At 46.8% G+C, this 20,133-nt stretch overlaps 7 protein-coding genes across 7 annotated transcripts; 4 read left to right on the top strand and 3 right to left on the bottom strand.

The window, feature by feature from the left end:
• Window positions 1–2,660: 2,660 nt before the first annotated feature.
• On the top strand, window positions 2,661–3,315 carry PtrM4_003990 (CFEM domain containing protein; the record flags this gene model as incomplete). The annotated part of the gene is made up of 3 exons (XM_001930421.1): window positions 2,661–2,776; window positions 2,863–2,992; window positions 3,067–3,315. The coding sequence occupies 3 exons, from the start codon at window positions 2,661–2,663 to the stop codon at window positions 3,313–3,315; spliced, it is 495 nt and encodes a 164-aa protein (XP_001930456.1).
• A 318-nt stretch (window positions 3,316–3,633) lies between these two features.
• On the top strand, window positions 3,634–3,759 carry PtrM4_003980 (uncharacterized protein; the record flags this gene model as incomplete). Its single annotated transcript, XM_066102701.1, has 1 exon — window positions 3,634–3,759. The coding sequence occupies one exon, from the start codon at window positions 3,634–3,636 to the stop codon at window positions 3,757–3,759; it is 126 nt and encodes a 41-aa protein (XP_065964903.1).
• A 4,069-nt stretch (window positions 3,760–7,828) lies between these two features.
• On the bottom strand, window positions 7,829–9,475 carry PtrM4_003970 (Monoamine oxidase; the record flags this gene model as incomplete). Its single annotated transcript, XM_001930420.2, has 1 exon — window positions 7,829–9,475. One exon carries the CDS (start codon window positions 9,473–9,475, stop codon window positions 7,829–7,831), a length of 1,647 nt encoding a protein of 548 aa, XP_001930455.2.
• A 950-nt stretch (window positions 9,476–10,425) lies between these two features.
• PtrM4_003960 (DadA, Glycine-D-amino acid oxidase (deaminating)) lies at window positions 10,426–13,025 on the top strand (the record flags this gene model as incomplete). The annotated part of the gene is made up of 7 exons (XM_066102700.1): window positions 10,426–10,592; window positions 10,660–10,805; window positions 10,860–10,916; window positions 10,966–11,364; window positions 11,411–11,677; window positions 11,729–12,005; window positions 12,614–13,025. 7 exons carry the CDS (start codon window positions 10,426–10,428, stop codon window positions 13,023–13,025), a joined length of 1,725 nt encoding a protein of 574 aa, XP_065964902.1.
• Window positions 13,026–13,662: 637 nt separating this feature from the next.
• Window positions 13,663–15,519, top strand: PtrM4_003950 (TolA, Membrane protein involved in colicin uptake; the record flags this gene model as incomplete). Its single annotated transcript, XM_066102699.1, has 1 exon — window positions 13,663–15,519. One exon carries the CDS (start codon window positions 13,663–13,665, stop codon window positions 15,517–15,519), a length of 1,857 nt encoding a protein of 618 aa, XP_065964901.1.
• A 411-nt stretch (window positions 15,520–15,930) lies between these two features.
• Window positions 15,931–17,666, bottom strand: PtrM4_003940 (uncharacterized protein; the record flags this gene model as incomplete). Its single annotated transcript, XM_066102698.1, has 2 exons — window positions 15,931–16,927; window positions 16,966–17,666. 2 exons carry the CDS (start codon window positions 17,664–17,666, stop codon window positions 15,931–15,933), a joined length of 1,698 nt encoding a protein of 565 aa, XP_065964900.1.
• Window positions 17,667–17,727: 61 nt separating this feature from the next.
• Window positions 17,728–19,956, bottom strand: PtrM4_003930 (uncharacterized protein; the record flags this gene model as incomplete). Its single annotated transcript, XM_066102697.1, has 1 exon — window positions 17,728–19,956. One exon carries the CDS (start codon window positions 19,954–19,956, stop codon window positions 17,728–17,730), a length of 2,229 nt encoding a protein of 742 aa, XP_065964899.1.
• Between the last annotated feature and the right edge of the window lie 177 nt (window positions 19,957–20,133).

Raw genomic sequence — 20,133 nt, 5'->3', positions numbered from 1 at the left:
GTCACCCACCTACATATACAGTTCGTAGCCTCACACAATACAACCTCACCGAACATCAACTTTTCCAGGTCAACGAAAGGTCGATATCCATCGATTTTTCATCAAAACAAGACTCAAATGCCTTCTTAAATCTGTTTTCCAGCGTCCTCTTCCGGCTGCAGGCGCTGTGGCAGGCGCGCTGGCCTCTTTTGTCTTTCATCTCCCTGGTGAGCTGAGATGTCTTCAAAATGGCCCGTGCGCTACTCAGATTTTCACGTTCGGTCGAAGGCCACAACCACCGCTAAGACAAGGAGACAGCCTTGACACTCCTTGTTCTTGCAAGATACAGGCATCTGCCAGGCCTAAATACAAAGGCTCTCCATGCGCAGAGCTACGGCACGACCCGACAGAGCACCGGCTCTCCACACCTACAACGACGAGAGCTGCCCGCAGCTCTCTAAAGACCAACGGTCAGAGTCCCCGATCTGACACAACACGCAAATAAGGCAGCCAGCATGGCCTTACAGATTCGCAACTTTAAGAGATAAAGAAGAAGGACAGGCCTGGCTCTGCCTTCCTACTACACCTATCTCCTTCGACACGGGCATCGCCAAGCCTAGTACAAAGGCTTTCCTCGCGCAGAGCCACGGCTCCGATTCGACAGAGCACCGGCTCTCCACACCCACGTACCTTTTTCTTACTCTCTCTTACGGCACTTAGCTGCCTCAGAACACAAGGGATCCACCCTAATGCCTACTGGCCCCAGAACAAGAGCTCTGCTTCATTGCTCAACACATCCCTGGCCCCACGGCCCAGAACCTAGATAGAGTCTTTTCAACTGGCGGAAATTACCCTACCAGACTGCACACACTGCCAACACCCAAAGAATAGGAGCACCTGAGTACCATACAGGGCGCTACCCGTCTTTCATGCCCCCTGGGAGGCTTTCATAGGACGTTAAACAATACATACATACATACATACATACATACATACACAATACCACCTCAGTTCAATCCTTCAATTCTTGTAGCACCCACTATCCTCGAGATATTCACTACGCGCTAAAGTATGACTGGCCTCCGGCTATTCGCGGAGGATCCAAGAAACTGTCCAGCTATGGGTCTTCGTCAGGGATTTCCAACTATTTTTCATCCTCTGCCATATAGTTCTCTAAATGATCAAGGTAGGATGCGCCGTATCACTGCAGTGTACTGGAAGAAGTCACGGATGTCTCAATCTTCATCCACATCATCATCTAGAAAGCTGCTAACGGAAAATCTGCTATTCATGTGATGGGAAAGGCTAAGATACCGATATCAATATTAGAACATAACGCTTATCCTTGAGCAAGAGTTTCGTAAGACGCAAGCGTGTATAGGCATCTGTTGTTTATATTGCCTTACACACAATGCCATACCTTGCATTTATCATCTTCTCTATATTAGAGTCTGCAGACAGAAGCCAAATTGAATGACCACAGTGAAGGCTCGAGAGTGTCGGTTCTGACATCTGCTCATTTCCGCCATCGCATATCCTTGGATCTTGGTGATACCAAGCCCCACCCAAGCTTTGAATAGATATATATAATGCAATACTGTACAAAAAGCAAAACACTCCTTCGACAACAACTTCGGGAGAGTTGATGTGACGGTTATGAGGAGAAGCAGATCACGTGTTGGTCGTCTAGTGCTGCTTCCTCTCTTTATTGAGCACCTCTTACCTCAGCTGTATCATAGATACGTCATGTAAACAGACCCTGCTGCTGCTTTCGTAAAAAGGCGAGCAGACACAACACTACAAGAAAACACACAATATACTCTGATTACTGCAACAGTTGAGCTATGCCGATCTACTAGCCCATGCCAAAGCAACCTTGAAAGCGCCGGAATACCGACTAAAGCTTCACATATGATTCATCTTATCGCCTGAATAGCCTTTCTGTCCCGCATTGACAATGCATTGCTTAGAAACTTGCTTTTCTTCCCCCACCCCTGCGGAGGTATGCCCCTTTAGTCTGTTCGTGCATACCACCCTACGGTGGGCAGTAATGGCCGATTTCTATTCCATTATGTAGCAATCAAACTAGTCATTGACTCCCCGTCAATATCACGTATACCGAAGGCTCATCCCCCTCTACGGTCGTAATGCCGGTAATGCTCGGAAGATCACGGCCCCACATCAGAAAAAGTATCTTATTTTGTTTTCTTTTAGTTAGAGAAAGAGATGGCGAGCAATCTAGACAGTGCTTTCGCCATATAAGTGAGCAATGGTTCTTCAGTTGGCTGGTACGCCAATGGAAGGTACAGTGGTACTGTAGGGAGAAAGAATACCCCCCTCTTCTTGGCCAACACCGTTGAACGTGGATAAAAGTCCGAGTCAAAGCACAGGATCTTCTCGGCGAATCAGAATACAGCGTTTTAACCGTGCATTTCTTCTCCGGTCTCTCGTTCTGCTGCGGGAGTCCGTTCGTGCATTCATCAATACTGCACATACAATGTTGAGATGGAGAAGGGCAAGTCTGAAATCGAGTAAAAGGAGGTCCCAAGGGGTCCTATCGAGATGTCCGATATATAGAGTATAGCCGATTACCACTCAACACTCAAATCACCACTCCATCATCAATTCACTCTTTCTTGACCAACTTACCCACATTCCTTACCAACACTTCCACAGCAAAGATGCGTTTCTCTCAGATCACCGCCATTCTTTCCATCACTGCTGTTGCCAGCGCACAGGTCACGTTCAACCTTACCAAGGCCTACAAGAAAGGTAACTGGGACAAGTACCATTGCTTGTACGTACATCCCACTTCACCCGGCGATGCTATACCAGTGCCCCGATATCGCAACTTGGAACATTTGGCTAATAGAGCACAAAAAGGGACGCCGTCAAGGTTAAGACATGGATCCCAAAGTGCTTGCATGAGTGCCAGGACAAAGCCAACAGGGCTGATGGATGCGCATTCAACGACTACGCTTGCCATTGCATCAACAACTCCGTGTACTCCAAGGTAAGTGATGACTATAATCATACATCAAACTGTGTTTTCTGCTCAGGTTGAAAACATCATCTAACAATTCCCAGCTCATCGAGCCCTGTGCATTTCCCGCTGCCATGGGTGGAAAAGGCACCTGCAAGATGGCTGATCTCCGTGTGGCACGTCCAATAGTTCAAGACATATGCAACTTCTTCAACGCAACCATCTATTCCGATTACCATGGTTGCAAGCAGAAGCTTAGCAGGGAGAAAACTTTTGGAATGGTCCGCAAGCAGAAGTTTATTGCGATCGACTCGGAATACGATGAAGACCGTCTGCACTATGAGACCGACTAGATTCACTCTAATTTCGACATCTGGGTTCAGAACATGACGGAGCTGTCTAGTATTTGTCTCATTTCGGCGCAACCTCATATTCTTCATCGCGGGATATGAGACAGTCTTCACGCACTCCAATCCACGTTGAAACAGTCAGATTCTTCGTCTATATAGTCACTTATTCATATTTTAATCCCATTTTTTCACCTCTCCCAATCATAAAACAATATGCCCTCACAAACTGGTACCCACTTCATTTATCAACTGCCTCTTCCCCTTCTTTGTCATTTTCACACACCTCCCATACTTTACAGCTCAGACAAGGCGCTTATCAAGATGCCTGAGTCTTATGGAGAGTACAACCAGTACGGTGGTCGCCGCGGCGCCATTTCCGGACAAGGTGACCACCGTACAGGTGGTCAGGGTACAGATGGCCAGGGTAGGGGTAGCCGGAACAAGTAGGTGAGGCTATCGGTCCTTCTGCTGCAGTCAGCTCAGCCACTGCCGGATTCCTGTCTTTGTGAAAGTTTTTCTCATGAGCTGAGCGAGAAGGGTGCTTCACGTATACGAGCACCCCATGCTGTCATTTTACTAGTTTGGTTAATTGATATTTTGATCCTATATCGTTTTGTCTTCGTGGGTCGTGATGAAATTCGCGTCGTGATGGCACGTCGAGTCGAAGATTCAATGTGTACGAGCAACCAGAGGTGATTGAGACCATACCCGATAGAAGGTGGATGAGGTGTAGCCTGGGCAAAGATGCATAACTCAGTGGCCACATACATTAGCACACCGAAAAGCGTCATGTTTGCGCGACGATCTGTTGTCACTGCGCTTGTTAGGCTGGGCGAGCGCGAGGTTGCGGCGTTTCATTGCGCGGCTCACTTGTGGTCCTATGATGACACCGGGGACAACCCACAGGTACCCGGAAGGCTGCCTATATCTCACCTGCGTCACTGTATTCAAGCATATTCAAGCAAAATCGGCATATTTTCTAATTGGAGGTAAGCAGATTCGTGTAATAACGGAGTCATTGTAAGATGGGCGATCTAGACCGTAACATCTTCAGCTCACAGAGCGTTAGAACAACTTTGTTCTCACTGGCTGAGTCTCTCGGGTGTATCCGCTCGGTGCCTTGGCGACAACGCCGATCCGCTACACCTTCTTGCTGTTGCCAAGTATGGAAATCATTTTCCACGTCTCGGTGATTCTATTGCCATGTACGCAGCTTCAGTAGGATTCATATTGGTAGAGTTGTGTGGGGATGAAATCCAGGCTGCATGGTCGGTATGCTCTTTTCTTTCAGGCGCCCTATGGTGAACCCTGAGGCGTTCCCACATGTCAGGATATTTGGGAATCGTCACAGAGCAACCATCAGACTTACACTGAGCAAGGACCAATGGGGCGTAAGGCAGATATGCTAGGCAGATCGACAGATCCTGACCATGAGAAGCGAAGTTGACGAGAAAGGTACATAAACATCGAGCAGTCTGATTATTCCTCGTCACCTCAACTTCTCTAATCTCGCTTCGATTAGAGACACTGTAACAATGCAATCTACCACCATTTTTTTCTACGCATTCGCGTCTTCTCAGCTCCCTACGATAGCAACACAGGCGACGGTCCTGACCTTTCTGTCGGCCATAGGGCTTATACCTTGGCTCCTCCTTAGGCAACCAGGCAGCCACCCATTTACCCGCTAGTACCTTTACAGCCTAGCTCCTTCACTCCCTCTTCCCACTGCGTATATAGACCTCTTTCCGACAGCTCTAATACGACATGATTCTCCCCAACCTTGACGCTTGACACTTTCCAACTCCTCTCCTTCGAACAATCAAATAGCATTATGTATTAAAACACCACTATTTCTTCCACATAAGACCATAGGATCTTGAGAACAAGTTCTCCCTCGCGATCCGTCAGTTCTTGTGGGGATAGTGGGTGCTGAAAGAATTGAAGGATTGAACTGAGGTTGTATTGTCTGTATGTATGTATGTATGTATTGTTTAACGTCCTATGAAAGCCTCCCAGGGGGCATGAAAGACGGGTAGCGCCCTGTATGGTACTCAGGTGCTCCTATTCTTTGGGTGTTGGCAGTGTGTGCAGTCTGGTAGGGTAATTTCCGCCAGTTAAAAAGACTCTATCTAGGTTCTGGGCCGTGGGGCCAGGGATGTGTTGAGCAATGAAGCAGAGCTCTTGTTCTGGGGCCAGTGGGCATTAAGGTGTGTCGGATGTAGGACAGGGCAGAAGAGAGGAAGAAGGTTGTTGTATTGAGAGAGCTACATAGAGCGATTATATACACAACCGAGATGAGTAAGCAGGTGACGAGGAGTCACGTGAGATACAGTTCACAGTGTACCAGGTGAACTGAAGTGCCAGGCTGACAAGGTGGATCCCTTGTGTTCTGAGGCAGCTAAGTGCCGTAAGAGAGAGTAAGAAAAAGGTACGTGGGTGTGGAGAGCCGGTGCTCTGTCGAATCGGAGCCGTGGCTCTGCGCGAGGAAAGCCTTTGTACTAGGCTTGGCGATGCCCGTGTCGAAGGAGATAGGTGTAGTAGGAAGGCAGAGCCAGGCCTGTCCTTCTTCTTTATCTCTTAAAGTTGCGAATCTGTAAGGCCATGCTGGCTGCCTTATTTGCGTGTTGTGTCAGATCGGGGACTCTGACCGTTGGTCTTTAGAGAGCTGCGGGCAGCTCTCGTCGTTGTAGGTGTGGAGAGCCGGTGCTCTGTCGGGTCGTGCCGTAGCTCTGCGCATGGAGAGCCTTTGTATTTAGGCCTGGCAGATGCCTGTATCTTGCAAGAACAAGGAGTGTCAAGGCTGTCTCCTTGTCTTAGCGGTGGTTGTGGCCTTCGACCGAACGTGAAAATCTGAGTAGCGCACGGGCCATTTTGAAGACATCTCAGCTCACCAGGGAGATGAAAGACAAAAGAGGCCAGCGCGCCTGCCACAGCGCCTGCAGCCGGAAGAGGACGCTGGAAAACAGATTTAAGAAGGCATTTGAGTCTTGTTTTGATGAAGAATCGATGGATATCGACCTTTCGTTGACCTGGAAAAGTTGATGTTCGGTGAGGTTGTATTGTCTGAGTCTACGAACTGTATATGTAGATGGGTGACCGTAAACAGCGCTGGTCCTAGATAGGCATCGTTTCATTACAAAGGTAAGTTGCGACTGCAGGAGCAGAGCAGGAGAGACCCCAAACCGTGACAGCTCTAACTACTACCGTAGAGCGTGGCTAACTACTTCTTAAAACAGACGTCCCGCCCACCTTATAGAGCCTATTCACCGAACGATATTACCTACCTCCGGGTACGATACAGCGTCTCTAAGCGTTGATATACCCCTAAAAGCCGCCCGGTAGGTTACACTCCCTCGATATATACTGTGTATTATTAATAGGGTGGATATATTGTTAGTGAACGACTATTTTACCCCTACCTTAGTTAGAAACACGCTTAGAACATCTCTTTCTACACTTTTAGAGCGCTAGAAACCGTCTCTTTTACTCTCTAGAGTCCCCGTAGAGTACCTAGCAATCAAGCTAATCAAGCCTACTAATTACAGACTCCGCAACAATCAATCGGATCGGCATGATTGATTCCTATCTAGGTTAAAGGCTGCCTAATAAAGTAACTCTTTAACCTATATAGGAATCAATCATGTCGATCGATTGATTGTTGCGGAGTCTGACTAATTAAGCACTCTCTTTTCACCTATCAAGCTGATCAAATTAAGCTTAACACTAAAAAAACACCAATCAAAGCAAGTATAGAGCCTCAAACTTGATTGCTTTGCTTGTTGACAACTATGCTGATAGATACTAACGCGGTAGTCTACGAAGCGGGGGAAGTCCCTTATCAGAACAAAAGAACCTACGTACAGGTACGATACAAATCAACATACATAACTATTATCCGCGTTACATATACTTTGTACCTTGTAGCGATATCTGCTATGAAACAACGCAACCCCGCGTAGCCCTATTTTCGTTATGTGCAGGTCTGACTATATTTCGCAGAACCACACCGCTCGTTGGGATCATGCCCAATGCGACCTGCAGATGCAGTGTACCATCAACACCATCCTCTACCTCTGGAGGCATGTCCCATAGGTCCTTCAACTCTCGTTGCTTCTCCCACATATCAAATCTTCTCAAGAACTTGTGCACGCTAGCAAGTGCACTATCTAAGCTACCACCAATCCACCCATGGTGCCCACTGCTCGCCTCTCCACAGATGTGGAAACGGCTGTCCGCCGCTGGGCGTGTGAGATAAGGGTACAAGTTGGAGAATTTGCCAGGCCCAAATAGTGCAAAGGCGCCCGAAGTGAACGGATCATGCGACCAGCTCCAAGCGTGATGTGATATATAGGCGTCGCTGTTGGAAGGCCTTGTACGATCGTACGGTGAATAACAGTAGCTAAGGTAATCTTGTGTATTGGTATTCTGGTGTATGATGATTCTACGAATGTGGGGGCTACGAAGGTATACATAGCGTTGGGTCCGAGTTAGGCCGAAGTAGGATCGAGGCGGTACATTAGGCCTCATTAGGCGACACACCGTGTGTATGCCGACAGTCGCCGATAATCTGGCGAACCTCATCAAGAGTAGTAAGGCCATGATAGGAAGTGGGGGCTTGTTGTTGGAAACTTTTAAGGTGCACCCGTGCCAGATTATCTAGCATTAGGTCACGGAGCTCGTTGTCGTAGCGCGCGATCAGACTACCAATGCGCGTCGCATCCTGAGCCCACGTGTAGCTACAGATAAGAGTGGCCGACTGATCTTGCGGGTCGTGAACATTATAAGATGGGTACACGCACGTGCGAAGGGGTGTATCTGTGGTGGCCTCGCCGCCGCTTCTGATGCCGCATTTCGTTATCCACCACGGGTAAGAGAATTTCATGGCCACCTTTGCACTGTCGTCGTAGTGCAAACTTCTGATTGCGTCCTTTTGACTAGGATGCAGATCGAGACTGGTTGAATCTATTCGTTGCAGACACGGCAGGCTGGTTGTGTTAAAGACGGAAGAATAGGGAAGACGAGCTCCTTCGGGCTCCCCAGCGACAGAAACAGTGATTTCTTTGGTCTTTGAATTCTGGGTGTATTTTTGCACGCGTTTTCCATGCTGTACAGGTTGCTTGATAGTCTTTACCATGGTCTGGATCAAAACTGAAGATCCGCCGTCGATGCAGTACCACTTTATGTCCTCTTTTTTAGGTCCAGCAAAGTCGAAAGAGTCCATGGCTGCTTCCGAAAATGCTTTATCAAAGAGGCCGGTTGCTGTGTTGTTGGTCTCCAGCCACTGGACACTGAAAAAGTCCAGGGATTTCAAGGGTGTCAGTCCATTCTTAGACGGGGGTGGTGGATTTTTCAGCATTTCGCGAGTGGTATAGCTATCATACTTCATTAGGTGCTTAAAGCCTTCTTCGAAATCTGCAGCCATCGCCTTCTTGAAAGGTTCATAGACACCATTGAGCAGTTTGTTCACGTCGTCTACATTCGCGTCAGGAACTGAACCTCCATTCGCTTCGCCAACACGAAACGGATCAGAGCCACGCGGCTCGCCATCGATGAGTGTTATGCCATTATACATGGTTGGGCATTTGACAGAGCCACTCTGCTGGTCGAGGAAATATGGGATCACCGGAAGATTCAACTGTTTAAAAAGCTTGAAAGTCGACTTCATGATGTTTATATCTGGGAATCGCATGGCGCCGATATCATAGTAATCGTGTGGGATATCAGAGAAGTAATGGGTGTATATCCGCCCTCCTGTTCTGTCCGACGCTTCCAGGATGTCGTATTCCAGACCAGGAATTTTCAGGCTGTCCAGAATCATAGCGATGAATAGGCCAGTAATACCAGCACCAACGATACAGATCCTATGCTTGGCACTCAAGTCATCGGGCTTCACAGAAGAGACTCTGTAATAATCCTGCACAACATCTTTCGGGAGGTCGAATGGGCCTGTGGGGATTGTGTCGAAAAGGTCGCTCAGATGAGGAGCTGAGAAGGGAGGGTATTCTGCTTGCGAAGTCGCTGATGAGCGACTCTGCTTCCGTTGGCCATGGTCAGTCCTTTTCGTGAGGTTGGTCAGCTCATGGAAGATGTTCTCCCTGATAAGCCTCGACGCCCATTTTGAGCGAAAGCTACAGTCAGCCGCGGTCGTACTTGGCGAAACCATGTTTGTGACAATCGGAAGGCTACGACTGGTTCTGCTTGCTGATGGAAGAGCTAGAGGATCTGGAGGCATGTCATCCGGATATGATGACCCGCGGTCGTCGTGAGTAGCAGCAGCATATGGTATGATAGTGGCTGAGGGCTGTACCGGCATCATAGTTGTTGTGCAGCTCTGTGGTGGAATTGAGCGTGCTGAGTTCGGCAGCCGGTGTGGTTTAGATCAAGTGGAAGGTGACAAGTGATTGAGATGGGTGCGGTTGAACCTCCTTGCATGTGACTGGCTTTGGCGAGGTTCGTGCGATCTTAAGACTCAATCTGGCAGCAGTACAAGGGGAAATTACGACTCTTCGAGCAATGAATTGAAATAAAAAAATGGATTCTCTGAGTAAGCTGGCCTTGCACACGACATAGCACAAAAATATCAGACACTAAGTTGATAGGTCGAGACAAAAATGCCGAGGCGAACAAGCATTTCGCAAAAGGTACCGACAAGGCGATGAATCAGTCTGTGGGAGCTTGGAAAAGAGGCATGACAACACATTGAAGGCCATATATCCCACAAATTGACCATTGGGGTAATTAACTCACATCTGATAACAAATCTGCCAAGGATATTACTAAGATACTATGTCTAATTCGGTGTGTCGTTTTATGCATGGAAACTTGCTTTCGTTTAACGAAAAGCTGAGTCAGACATTACTACAAGATCGCTTAATTTCCCATTCCTTAAGCATTGGTCTCTTAGTCATATGTTTAGCAAGCTTGTGTGAATTGTGTCACACCGGAAGCGGTCTATCTCAGCTTAGGGGTCTCATCGATATCCACCTAACACGTAAAGTTGATTGATTGATATATGCACATATATTTATGCTATATCCCTTTCACAGCTTTCTCCAGTAATCTAAGAGACAACAGAGCTAGCTCAAGCGATCAACCTTGCTCCGTATAAGAGTTATGCTTTCTCAAGTTCATGACGTCATCGTAGTGGGTGGTGGCGCGATCGGGCTCGCTGCTGCGTACGAGGTAGCCAAAGCAGGCAAGTCTACTCTGGTACTCGAGCAGAGCTGTCTTTTCAACGCGGCTGGAAGCTCCAATGACCTAGCTAGAATGTATCGCACTATGTAAGTCAAGGGCATTATATTGCGTGAATGACGACCTCGGGAACTACTGCTAAAACAGGATACATAGGTATACTGAGCCGTTTATGGCGGAACTTGCTTTCAAGTCTATGAAGATTTGGAAAGAGCTAGAAATGGACTCTGGAACATCTTTGCGCACAATGTCAGGGCTCCTGAATTTCGGAGACCCTACGATGGGAGCAGACACCCCGGAAGGTTCGCATTCAAAGTTTGCTGCGTGTATCATGAAAGAAACTAAATATATTTTAGGAACACTCATGGGCCCTATAGCTAATTTGGAGAATATGCATATGCCTTTTCGCAAGAGTATGTATTTGACTTGATATGCAATTCTTCTGAGCTTATAAGACTTTAGTGACGAAACAAGAGATGGAGAACGAGTACCCATTTAAAAACCTCCCAGAAGAGTGGGAAGGTATCTTCGCTCCAGATAATGGCGTGATCAATGTTCCACTCCTGCTTCGAACACTCGCGCGCCTGGCTAAAGACTATGGTGCTCATACTCAGCAATATACTGAGGTCAAAAAGCTCGTCCCTGTGAAGGAGAACGACGAAGACATATGGAAGATCGAAGCCCGTGTCAATCGCGATAAAGCTGTTTCATTTAGGGCTCGAAAGATTATCATAGCGACGGGTGCATATACAAACCACGTCGTGCAACCCAGCTTTAACTTTAAGCTGAAGCTCAATATCTGGGAGATGGTGGCATCGTACTTTACGGTGAATGCTGGTCCTAATGGAACCAGTTTTCCAAGTACGTAACGACGAAAATTGTGCGCAAGGCCGCTAATCATTCCAAGGTATGTGGTTCCAGTTCGCGAACGACAAACGTGGCAGGTCGCGGCTGTTCTACGGGTTTCCAACAGTCGAGTGGGGTCCTCCCAACGTTTGTCGAATCGCGGTAGATGCGGCAACGAGACAGATTACAGACCCCGATCGGCGGTGCGGTAGCATCGTCAACCCCGAGGATATACACGACACACAACAATTCATCGAAAAGCATCTGGTGGGGGTTGATTACACAACGCCTGCGTACACCTTATCGTGTCTGCAGACGAATACGTTCGGTACGTAAATTACCCACTCTAATGCAGCCAGAAGCTAATAACCTGAGTCAGACAACATGTTCGTATTAGACTATATCCCAGAACAGTATCTCCAGGGCGGTGCGAAAGATAGTGTGGCAGTGTTCACTGCCGGTTGGGCTATGAAATTTGTGCCACTGATCGGCCGAGCCCTAAAAGACATGGTGCTGAATGGACACTCCGAATATGCGTTGGAAGAGTTCAAGATCGACCGTCTGGACCTCAAGAGCAAAGGGAAAGATGGTAGATCTCAAGCGGGCATCATTGACGAGGTAGATGGTGACTTCGCCAATCCCTGGGAGTATCTCTAGTAGCGAGTATCTACGCACCATTGTGTGAGCTGAGTGTTTTTTTACTACTAGAGCAATAGACATCGTTGGCTGCTCTTATGATCCATCGGCTGTTGATCAGATTGCAAGCGATAGCATAACGCGGACTTTAGTCTTCTCGACCGGGACCAGGGTAGACTTCGCAACAATCAATTCAATCCGGTCACTCTCCTAGACCCACTTACCTATCTAGGTAGGGCTTAAACTCCTATAGGTAACTACTAGGCTTAAAGCGGTAATCAATCAATCCAATCTGAACCTTCTAGGACCCACTTAATTGATTGTTGCGGACTGTGCCAGGGGCCTTGCAATCCTATTGTGTAAAGCTGCTTGCCGAGACTGGTGCCCATCTCTCGTGCGGAGAAGACACGCTTGCCAATCTGCTTCGACTCTCGTATGAGAATCTGTTAAGAAGACACAGGATACATGACTTGTGACTTAATTGTGGCCAAGTGGAGGACAGGAATAAGGCAGCCAGAAGGATGAATGCACATACATATGCGAGGACTTCGGTACTTATGAGCTGCATCGAATAGGACTATTGTGCAGGAATTTGGGCGTTTTTGCTTACCTCATTGACCCACAAAAGTCTGGAAGCCTCTGTAGCCAGCATAACATGCCAATATTCTTACCTGCAGTGGGCCCCAGGACACAACGACGTCAAGGGCAACGAAAAAGCCGACACGCTAGCAAAGGAAGCAGCTAAAGAGAGACCAACAACATCGACCATAGCGAGCCTAGCCTACTTAGGCACAGAAATCAACAAAATACAAAAAACAGAACAACTAATGGAGTACAAGAGGTATACCGACAGGCCCACCAAAAACAGAAGCTCCTACTCAAGGATCTTCAAGCTCAACACACATACAACAATCAAAGTCCCGAAGGGAACACCAAGAGAAATCTCGAGCGCGTTCTACTCACTCAAGCTAGGACATGGATACTTCAACTCCTACCTTAAGAGATTCAACAAGAGAGACTGCAATCTATGTATATTGTAACGGTTTGGGACTTGCCAAGACCGACTTGGGTGAGAGTTGGGTACGGCCATCGCTACCACACTTTCTCATCACACACACCTATATAGCTGCAGTTCCTCCATAGCTACACAATGTAACGCAGTCCTCCTCCTCTCCTCACACCGTTACATATATGCTACAAACCACAAACACCACAGCATCTACTTCTAGATTGCAAACAGTACAAAACACATCGAAATATGTGACGGTTAAGATGACTTCTATTCAAGCGAGTAGAAGGTTAGCCTTTTGCTCCGCAACAAAATACACTCAAAGAAGCAATACCACACAGACCCATCACTCTCCCACACATGAAGCAGACACCAGTTAACACACCTCAAATCGAAAACTGATCAAAACGCGTCGTTTTTCATCGGAATATAGTCGAAACCATCAGAAGAAAAACATTCCAGCTACTCTAAGCCTCCGCAGCCAGCTGGTTGTAAAGCTAGAGCCAGTAGAACGAGATTCTTCAGACGCGTTCAATCTTCCAAAACAAAAACGCACAGACCAGTCCTTAACGTGTCCGTGCACCTCATGCCCGGATTCATCTCATGCCCCGCCGAACACCGACGCGTGTCTCAATACTACAACTTTGACGCGCAATAACTCCACAACTATGGCTCCGATTGATGAAGCGATTGCAGATTTAGAATCGCGCGATCCAGGAGAGAAATTCACATTAAAAGAAGTTGCTGAAAAATGGGGGGTTAACCGCTCAACGCTAGGGCGAAGATGGAGGCGCGTGACAGGGCCTAGGAGCGATGGATACGCTCAGCAGCAAGCTATCGGCCCACAACAAGAGTTAGAGCTTGTACGATATATCACTAAGCTCACTAAGCAAGGCCTACCTCCTACAAGAGAGATGATCAGGAATTTCTCATCAGAAGTAGCCCATCAGCAGCTCAGCGAGAGCTGGGTTACTCGCTTCATTAACCGACACGAGATCTATCTTATCTCAAAGTGGACCACCGCCATGGATCGTACGCGCCACCTGGCTGATTCTGAGTCAAAGTATAGACTCTACTTCGAGCTGCTGCACCAGAAGATCACCGAATACCACCTAGAGGCTCGAGATATATACAATATGGATGAAAAGGGCTTCCTTATTGGTATGATAGGCAGGAGTAAGAGGATATTTAGCAGGCGTCAATGGGATAAGAAAGAGGTTCGAGCATCTCTCCAGGATGGATCACGCGAGTTTCTGACACTCCTGGCCTGCTGCTGCGCCGATGGGAGCTCGCTGCCTCCAGCCCTTATCTACGCAGCTAAAAATGGAGCCATACGATCGAGTTGGGTGGAGGATATTAAGGCAGGAGAACATGAGGTCTTTGTCTCATCATCTCTAACAGGCTGGTCAAACAATGACGTAGGCCTAGCTTGGCTAGAGCAGGTGTTTGATCGCTATACAAAGCAGCGATCAGGGAGATGGCGATTGCTCATCCTTGATGGCCATGGATCTCACCTCACGATGGAGTTTATCAAGTACTGCGATCGCCATAGGATCCTCCTCATGATCCTTCCTCCCCATTCGACTCATACGCTCCAGCCGCTCGATGTAGTGCTGTTCAAGCCACTCTCTCAAGCCTACTCCAACGAGCTCACTAACCATCTCTACAAGGCTCAAGGCCTCATTCCAATTAAGAAAGGAGACTTCTTCCCACTCTTCTGGAGAGCTTGGCAGGCCTCGTTTAAGCAATCAACTATATTAAAAGCGTTTGAAGCTACTGGTATATGGCCAATAGATCCCAACGTTATCCTTCGTAGATTTGCCAGCACGCCAGAAGCTGAGAGAAGCTCATCTTCAGGGCTCTCTGATCATGACTGGAGAAAGCTCGATCGGTTAGTACGAGCTGCTGTCAATGATAGCCATCAGTATGAGGCAAGAAAGCTGCGCTCAAGCGTTCACCATCTCTCTGTGCAGTATAAGCTTTTACAGCATGAGAACGAGGGCTTAAAGGAGGCTCTTCAACATAAAAAGAAGCATAAGAAGAAGGGCAAAGCTCTTGACCTTCAACAGCGCCAGGAGTATCACGGTGGCTCTGTCTTCTGGTCTCCTCGCAAGATACGCGAGGCTCGAGCTAGAGAAGTAGTACGGGAGCGAGATAAGATAGAGGAGAAACTCCAAAAAGCACAGGCCAAGAAGCAGCGTGAGGAGGTTCAACTGCAGCGTCAAGTTAAGCTCGAGGAGAAGCGTGTAGAGAGGCAGAGGCTCAAGGAGATAAGGGAGCTTGAGCGAGCTGAGAAAGCAGCTGAACGCGCGCGCAAAGTTGAAGCTCAACACCAGAAAAAAGCCACCCAACAAGCTCAACAACGCAAGCGTAAAGCCTCAAGAGCGCCCTCTTCTAAGAACAAGCGTCAAAAACGAGCGATGGAGGATAGAGCTCGCGATAGAGTTGCATCTCCTCCATCGCCTCCACCACCAAAGACCACATCACGTGGCCGCAACGTCAACCTCCCACAAAAATTCAGATAGTACAAGTTAATCGCAAGTATCTAATTACTGCAATGCTATGTTTTTATTAATATTAAGCTATTGTGTGGTGTTGTACAGCTTCAAATTTGAGATCGCTAAGATGGTGTTCGCGGGGCATGAGATGAATCCGGGCACAAGGTGCACGGACACGTTATCGATATTATTATTATTATTATTCCATTAGAGTCCTTTTTCAGTCAGAGACTATGTAGGACTTTGGCCGAAGGCCGTTCTATCTTGGTTTTTCTAATTTACATGGTTTTCTGGTATGGTTCGCTAATATGGTTTTTGGCTTTTCTACAAAAGATAGCTTGTATCTGTTTGTTGCCAGGTGCTAAAGAGCAGTTTGATAAGTAGAAAGAGATGTAGCAGCGGGCTCTTGTGGCAAAGGAGAGGGTTGTGGTTTTAGTTTTATACAGTGTCTCTCTGTAGGTCTTCTGTTGGCTGTCCTAGGTACCATTTTCTTGTTCCTATTCTGGTGCTAGTGATAAAAGCTAGGGTTGCTTCTATACCTATACTAGTGTGGAGTAGTAGTGGTAGTGTGACTGGGCGATGTTTGATTGTTTGTAGGAGCGTTTTTCGATGGTCTTTGTATAGATGACAGTACAGTAGTAGGTGTTCTGGCGTTTGGATGTTTTGGCAGGTGCAGCGATTAGAGTCTCGTTTCTTAAATCTCTTTAGGTAGGAGTTGAAGTATCCGTGTCCTAGCTTAAGAGAGTAGAAGGCGCTAGAGGTTACTCTTTTCGTGTTCTGTGGCATTTGGATGGTTTTGCTGATTTTAAGAGGGTATTTGGCTGAGTAGGTAGCTTTGTTTAGAGCGGTTGCTCTTGCTTTGTATTTCTCATACTCTTGGCGTTGTTCCGTTTGTTGTATCCTTTTGATTGTCGTGCCCAGGTAGGCAATGCTCTTTGTTGTTGATCTGGGGTCCTCTTTGGTTGCTTCTTTTGCTAGGTAGTCTGCTCTTTCGTTTCCAACTATATCTGTGTGTCCAGGTGCCCAGAGTAGGTGGATGTTTGCTTGTTTTCGTCGGATCGTATTTGCCGCTTTTAGACATCGGAGTTGCCAATGCTGTCCTGGGTTATCTGATAGGTTTTTAAGCCTGTAGATTGCTGCTTGGTTATCTGCGTAGACCTCAAATTCCTGGTCGGTTGTAGCGTTCTTTGCTGCGTATTCGAATGCTCGTGTGATCCCTTCTAGTTCGCCGTTGTAGACTAGCTGGTATTGTCCGATATTAACTGTTTCTGAGTAGATCTCTTGCTGAGTTGAGTTGTAGACTGCTATCCCAACTCCTATTCCTTTTCCTTCTTGTGTTTGCGAGGCGTCTGAGTATATTGTCGTGTAATTGTCTAGCCTTGTTTTAATGTAGGCTTGGTGCGCATTTGCCTCCTCTTCTTTGGATTTTGAGAGACTGTTACGGTATAGTTTAGAGTATCCCATGGCCTAAACCGGTATGGGATAGTCTGCTCTGTGTCCCTTTTGTTGTTTTTAGGAATTGCGTTAGTAATAGTTTGTAGCTGTCTGTGCTGGTTTGGTTTCTTTGAGCGTTGGAGATTAGTTGATTGGATCCGAGTTATTGCCTTTGCAATTGGATGGGTGTTGGCTAGCAGGTTTGCTCTGCTTGCGTAGTTCCGGATAGTTGAGTTAAGCCTAATTGCTGGTGGTAGTAGGCTCGCTTCGAGGCTTGTAGGGACTGTTGGTGCTGTTCTAAACACTCCTAGTGTTTTTCGACAAGCCAGGTTGTGTAGTGACTGTAGTTTCTTTGTAGCGTAGGGTTGGTTTTGCCAGTATATTTGTGCTCCGTAGTCTGACACGCTGGTTACACATGCTAAGTATAGTTGTCTAATAGCGTGTGTTGATAGGCCGAGTTCAATGTTCGCTAGTCTTCCTAGCCTGTAGAAAGCTTGTCTGGCTTGGCTTACACGTATAGACACATGTGATTTGAATGATAGTCGGTTGTCTAGATAGATACCTAGCCACTTGACAGTGTCTTTGTGTTCTATCCGGTCGTTGTTTGGGAGTATGAGGGCTCTTTCTATCCTCTCCTTCTTAGCGGTGAAGTGGATTAGCTCTGTTTTGGATGTGTCGAAGATAATGTCTAGCTGCTCTCCCTTGGCAACAGACTCCGCAACAATCAATCGGATCGGCATGATTGATTCCTATCTAGGTTAAAGGCTGCCTAATAAAGTAACTCTTTAACCTATATAGGAATCAATCATGTCGATCGATTGATTGTTGCGGAGTCTGCTTGGCAAAGAGTGTAGCTATCTCTTTTTGCAGTGCTCTTATGTTTTTCTTTAGAGAGGTTGATGAGGTAGTAAGAGATAGGTCGTCGATATACGATAGTTGAAAGCTTTGTAAGGCTGGGAATAGGTCTCGGATATAGATAAGGAAGAAGATTGGTGATACTGGGCTGCCTTGTGGGATGCCTGCTCTAATCTTGCTAAATTCTTCAATCTTATTATCGAATGCTAGTCTTAGGGTCCTGTTGGAGAGAAAGGATTTCGCCCAGCAAATTAAGCTAATTGGGAGTCCAAGTTTCTTAAGTCGGTCTAGAAATCGGTTGTGTATGACGTGGTCAAAAGCTCCTTTGACGTCCACGAACACTGTGGAAGTAATTTGGCCTTGCTGTTTTTTGTGTTGAATCTGGTCTACTAGGAGGAGAGCGGCGTCTATTGCAGATTTCTTGTTTCTACCTCCAATTTGTGAGGGGTGTAGGAGGTTTGTGGTTTCTGCTAGACTAGCTAGTCTTTTGGCGATAATTCTCTCTAGTACCTTCCCTAGGCTGTTTAAGAGAGTAATTACTCTATAAGCTTTCGGTAGAGAGTAGTCTAGTTTGGATGGTTTTTTGAGAATTGCTCCTGTAGCTGCTTTCCAGCACCGAGGGTGGTATCCGTAATTAAACAAGATTGAGTAGGCGATGAAGAGGATCTCTGGGTTGAACTTAAACGTAGCGGTTATAATATCTTGAGTAATGGCGTCAGGCCCTGGTGTACTACTTTTAACTTTACTAGAACAGGCTTGTTCTAGCTCAGAAATTGATAGTTGCGGCCAGTCCCAAATGCTCTCTTGATAGTTTAGAAAGCTTGGTAGTTCTGCTGTTGGAGGAGGAGGGAAAAGTGCTTTTCTAAAGGCCTTGCACTTTCCTTTGAATGTTTTCTCTAGTATCTCTCCATGGATAGGTGGGATCTTTTCGACCTTTTGATCCTTTGTGTATGCCATAGCTTTGTAGATAGACTGTGGGGTTTCTTGTTCTAGAAAGCTATTCCAATGTCTCTTCTTGGCATCCTTGATTGCTCTTGCGTAGGTGTTCCGCGCTATTAAGAAGTCTTTCTTGAATAGATATGCCTCTTGGATGGACAACTGTTGCAATTGTTGTGTGTAGACTCTTTGGCAGTGAGTAAGCTCTCTTCTTAGCTTAGTAAGCTCCTGGTTCCACCAGGGTTTTGGTTTAGGACCTAGTTTGACTTTTGGGATTGCTTTGTCAGCTGCTAGTTGGATGACTTGCGTAATTGCTTCCCCTATCTCCTCTAGTTTGCTTTGAAGCTCCTGGTCCTCTTCTAGAATTAGATTCTTGCAATCTTGTTTCCTAGGGTCGTTTATCTCGCTTATGTGCTGTAGCGTGATGTTGTTTTGAATAGCCTCGTTTAGGGTTTTTTGAAAAAGTGGCCAATCCGCCTTTTTTGTGTTAAACTTGCGTTGGTTTATTGGATTGTCTACTTGGTCGGTGTCTGATCGAATTGAGAAGAGTAGGCCGTAGTGGTCAGATCCAGTCTCCGTAGTGACTTGCCAGTCAATAGCTTTGTCAGCTAGGTCTGGGGTAACTAGGGATAGGTCTAAAACTGATTCTCTTGATAGGTGTGGCCTAAAGAAAGTGCCCGTTCCTGGTGTGTTTAGAAGGCTAAGGTTTTGGCTTTCTATCCATTCTACAAATGGGGGTGCTCCTGGGCTCGTCGATGTGCATAGTGGGTCCCACCACGGGTGGTGCTCATTTGCGTCTAGGAGTAGAATAGATGACTCTGGTAGTCTTGTGTTTGTGTTTAGAAGAACTCTTGGGATAGTCTTTATATCTCCTATACCTCTCTCGTTGTATAGGTTGAAGATATTAAACTTATGGTTTCCTTTCTGTACTACTAGTGCTATAGCGTCTGGATCTGACGTAAAACCTTCTAGTAGGTGGGTTTCTGCTAATAGCGTTCTAGAGATATAGAATAGCACTCTAGGGCGGAGTTTTGGTTCGGATTGTGGGAGAATTTGGAGGTATGCTGCGTGGCTAGTGGACCTAGTATCAGCGTAGTCGTTGTTTCTTGTTGGTGTGAGCCAAGGCTCTTGGACTGCAATTATATCAACCCTTAGTTCGACAGCTAGTTGAAGAGTAGACTCTGTAGCCTGGATACTCTTATTCAGATTCGCTTGGAGAATCTTAATGCTGTCTAACATTCTGTTGTATATTGGTTCTCCTTGTTTGTTATAGCTGCGAGGACTTCACAGTCTCTGCTATTAGCAAAGTGAGGTTCTTTGCAGTTTGAGCATTTTGGGAGTGTATGGATACAAGGCTTCCCACTTGTCGTGCAGGTGGAGCATTTATGCTGCGATGTAGGGTGGGTCCCCGCACAT

The sequence above is a fragment of the Pyrenophora tritici-repentis genome, chromosome 1 (genome assembly GCF_003171515.1).
Source record: "Pyrenophora tritici-repentis strain M4 chromosome 1, whole genome shotgun sequence".
Lineage (NCBI taxonomy): Eukaryota > Fungi > Ascomycota > Dothideomycetes > Pleosporales > Pleosporaceae > Pyrenophora > Pyrenophora tritici-repentis.
The sequence above is the reverse complement of the archived record's forward strand: the minus strand, read 5'-3'. Positions and strand labels throughout refer to the sequence as shown.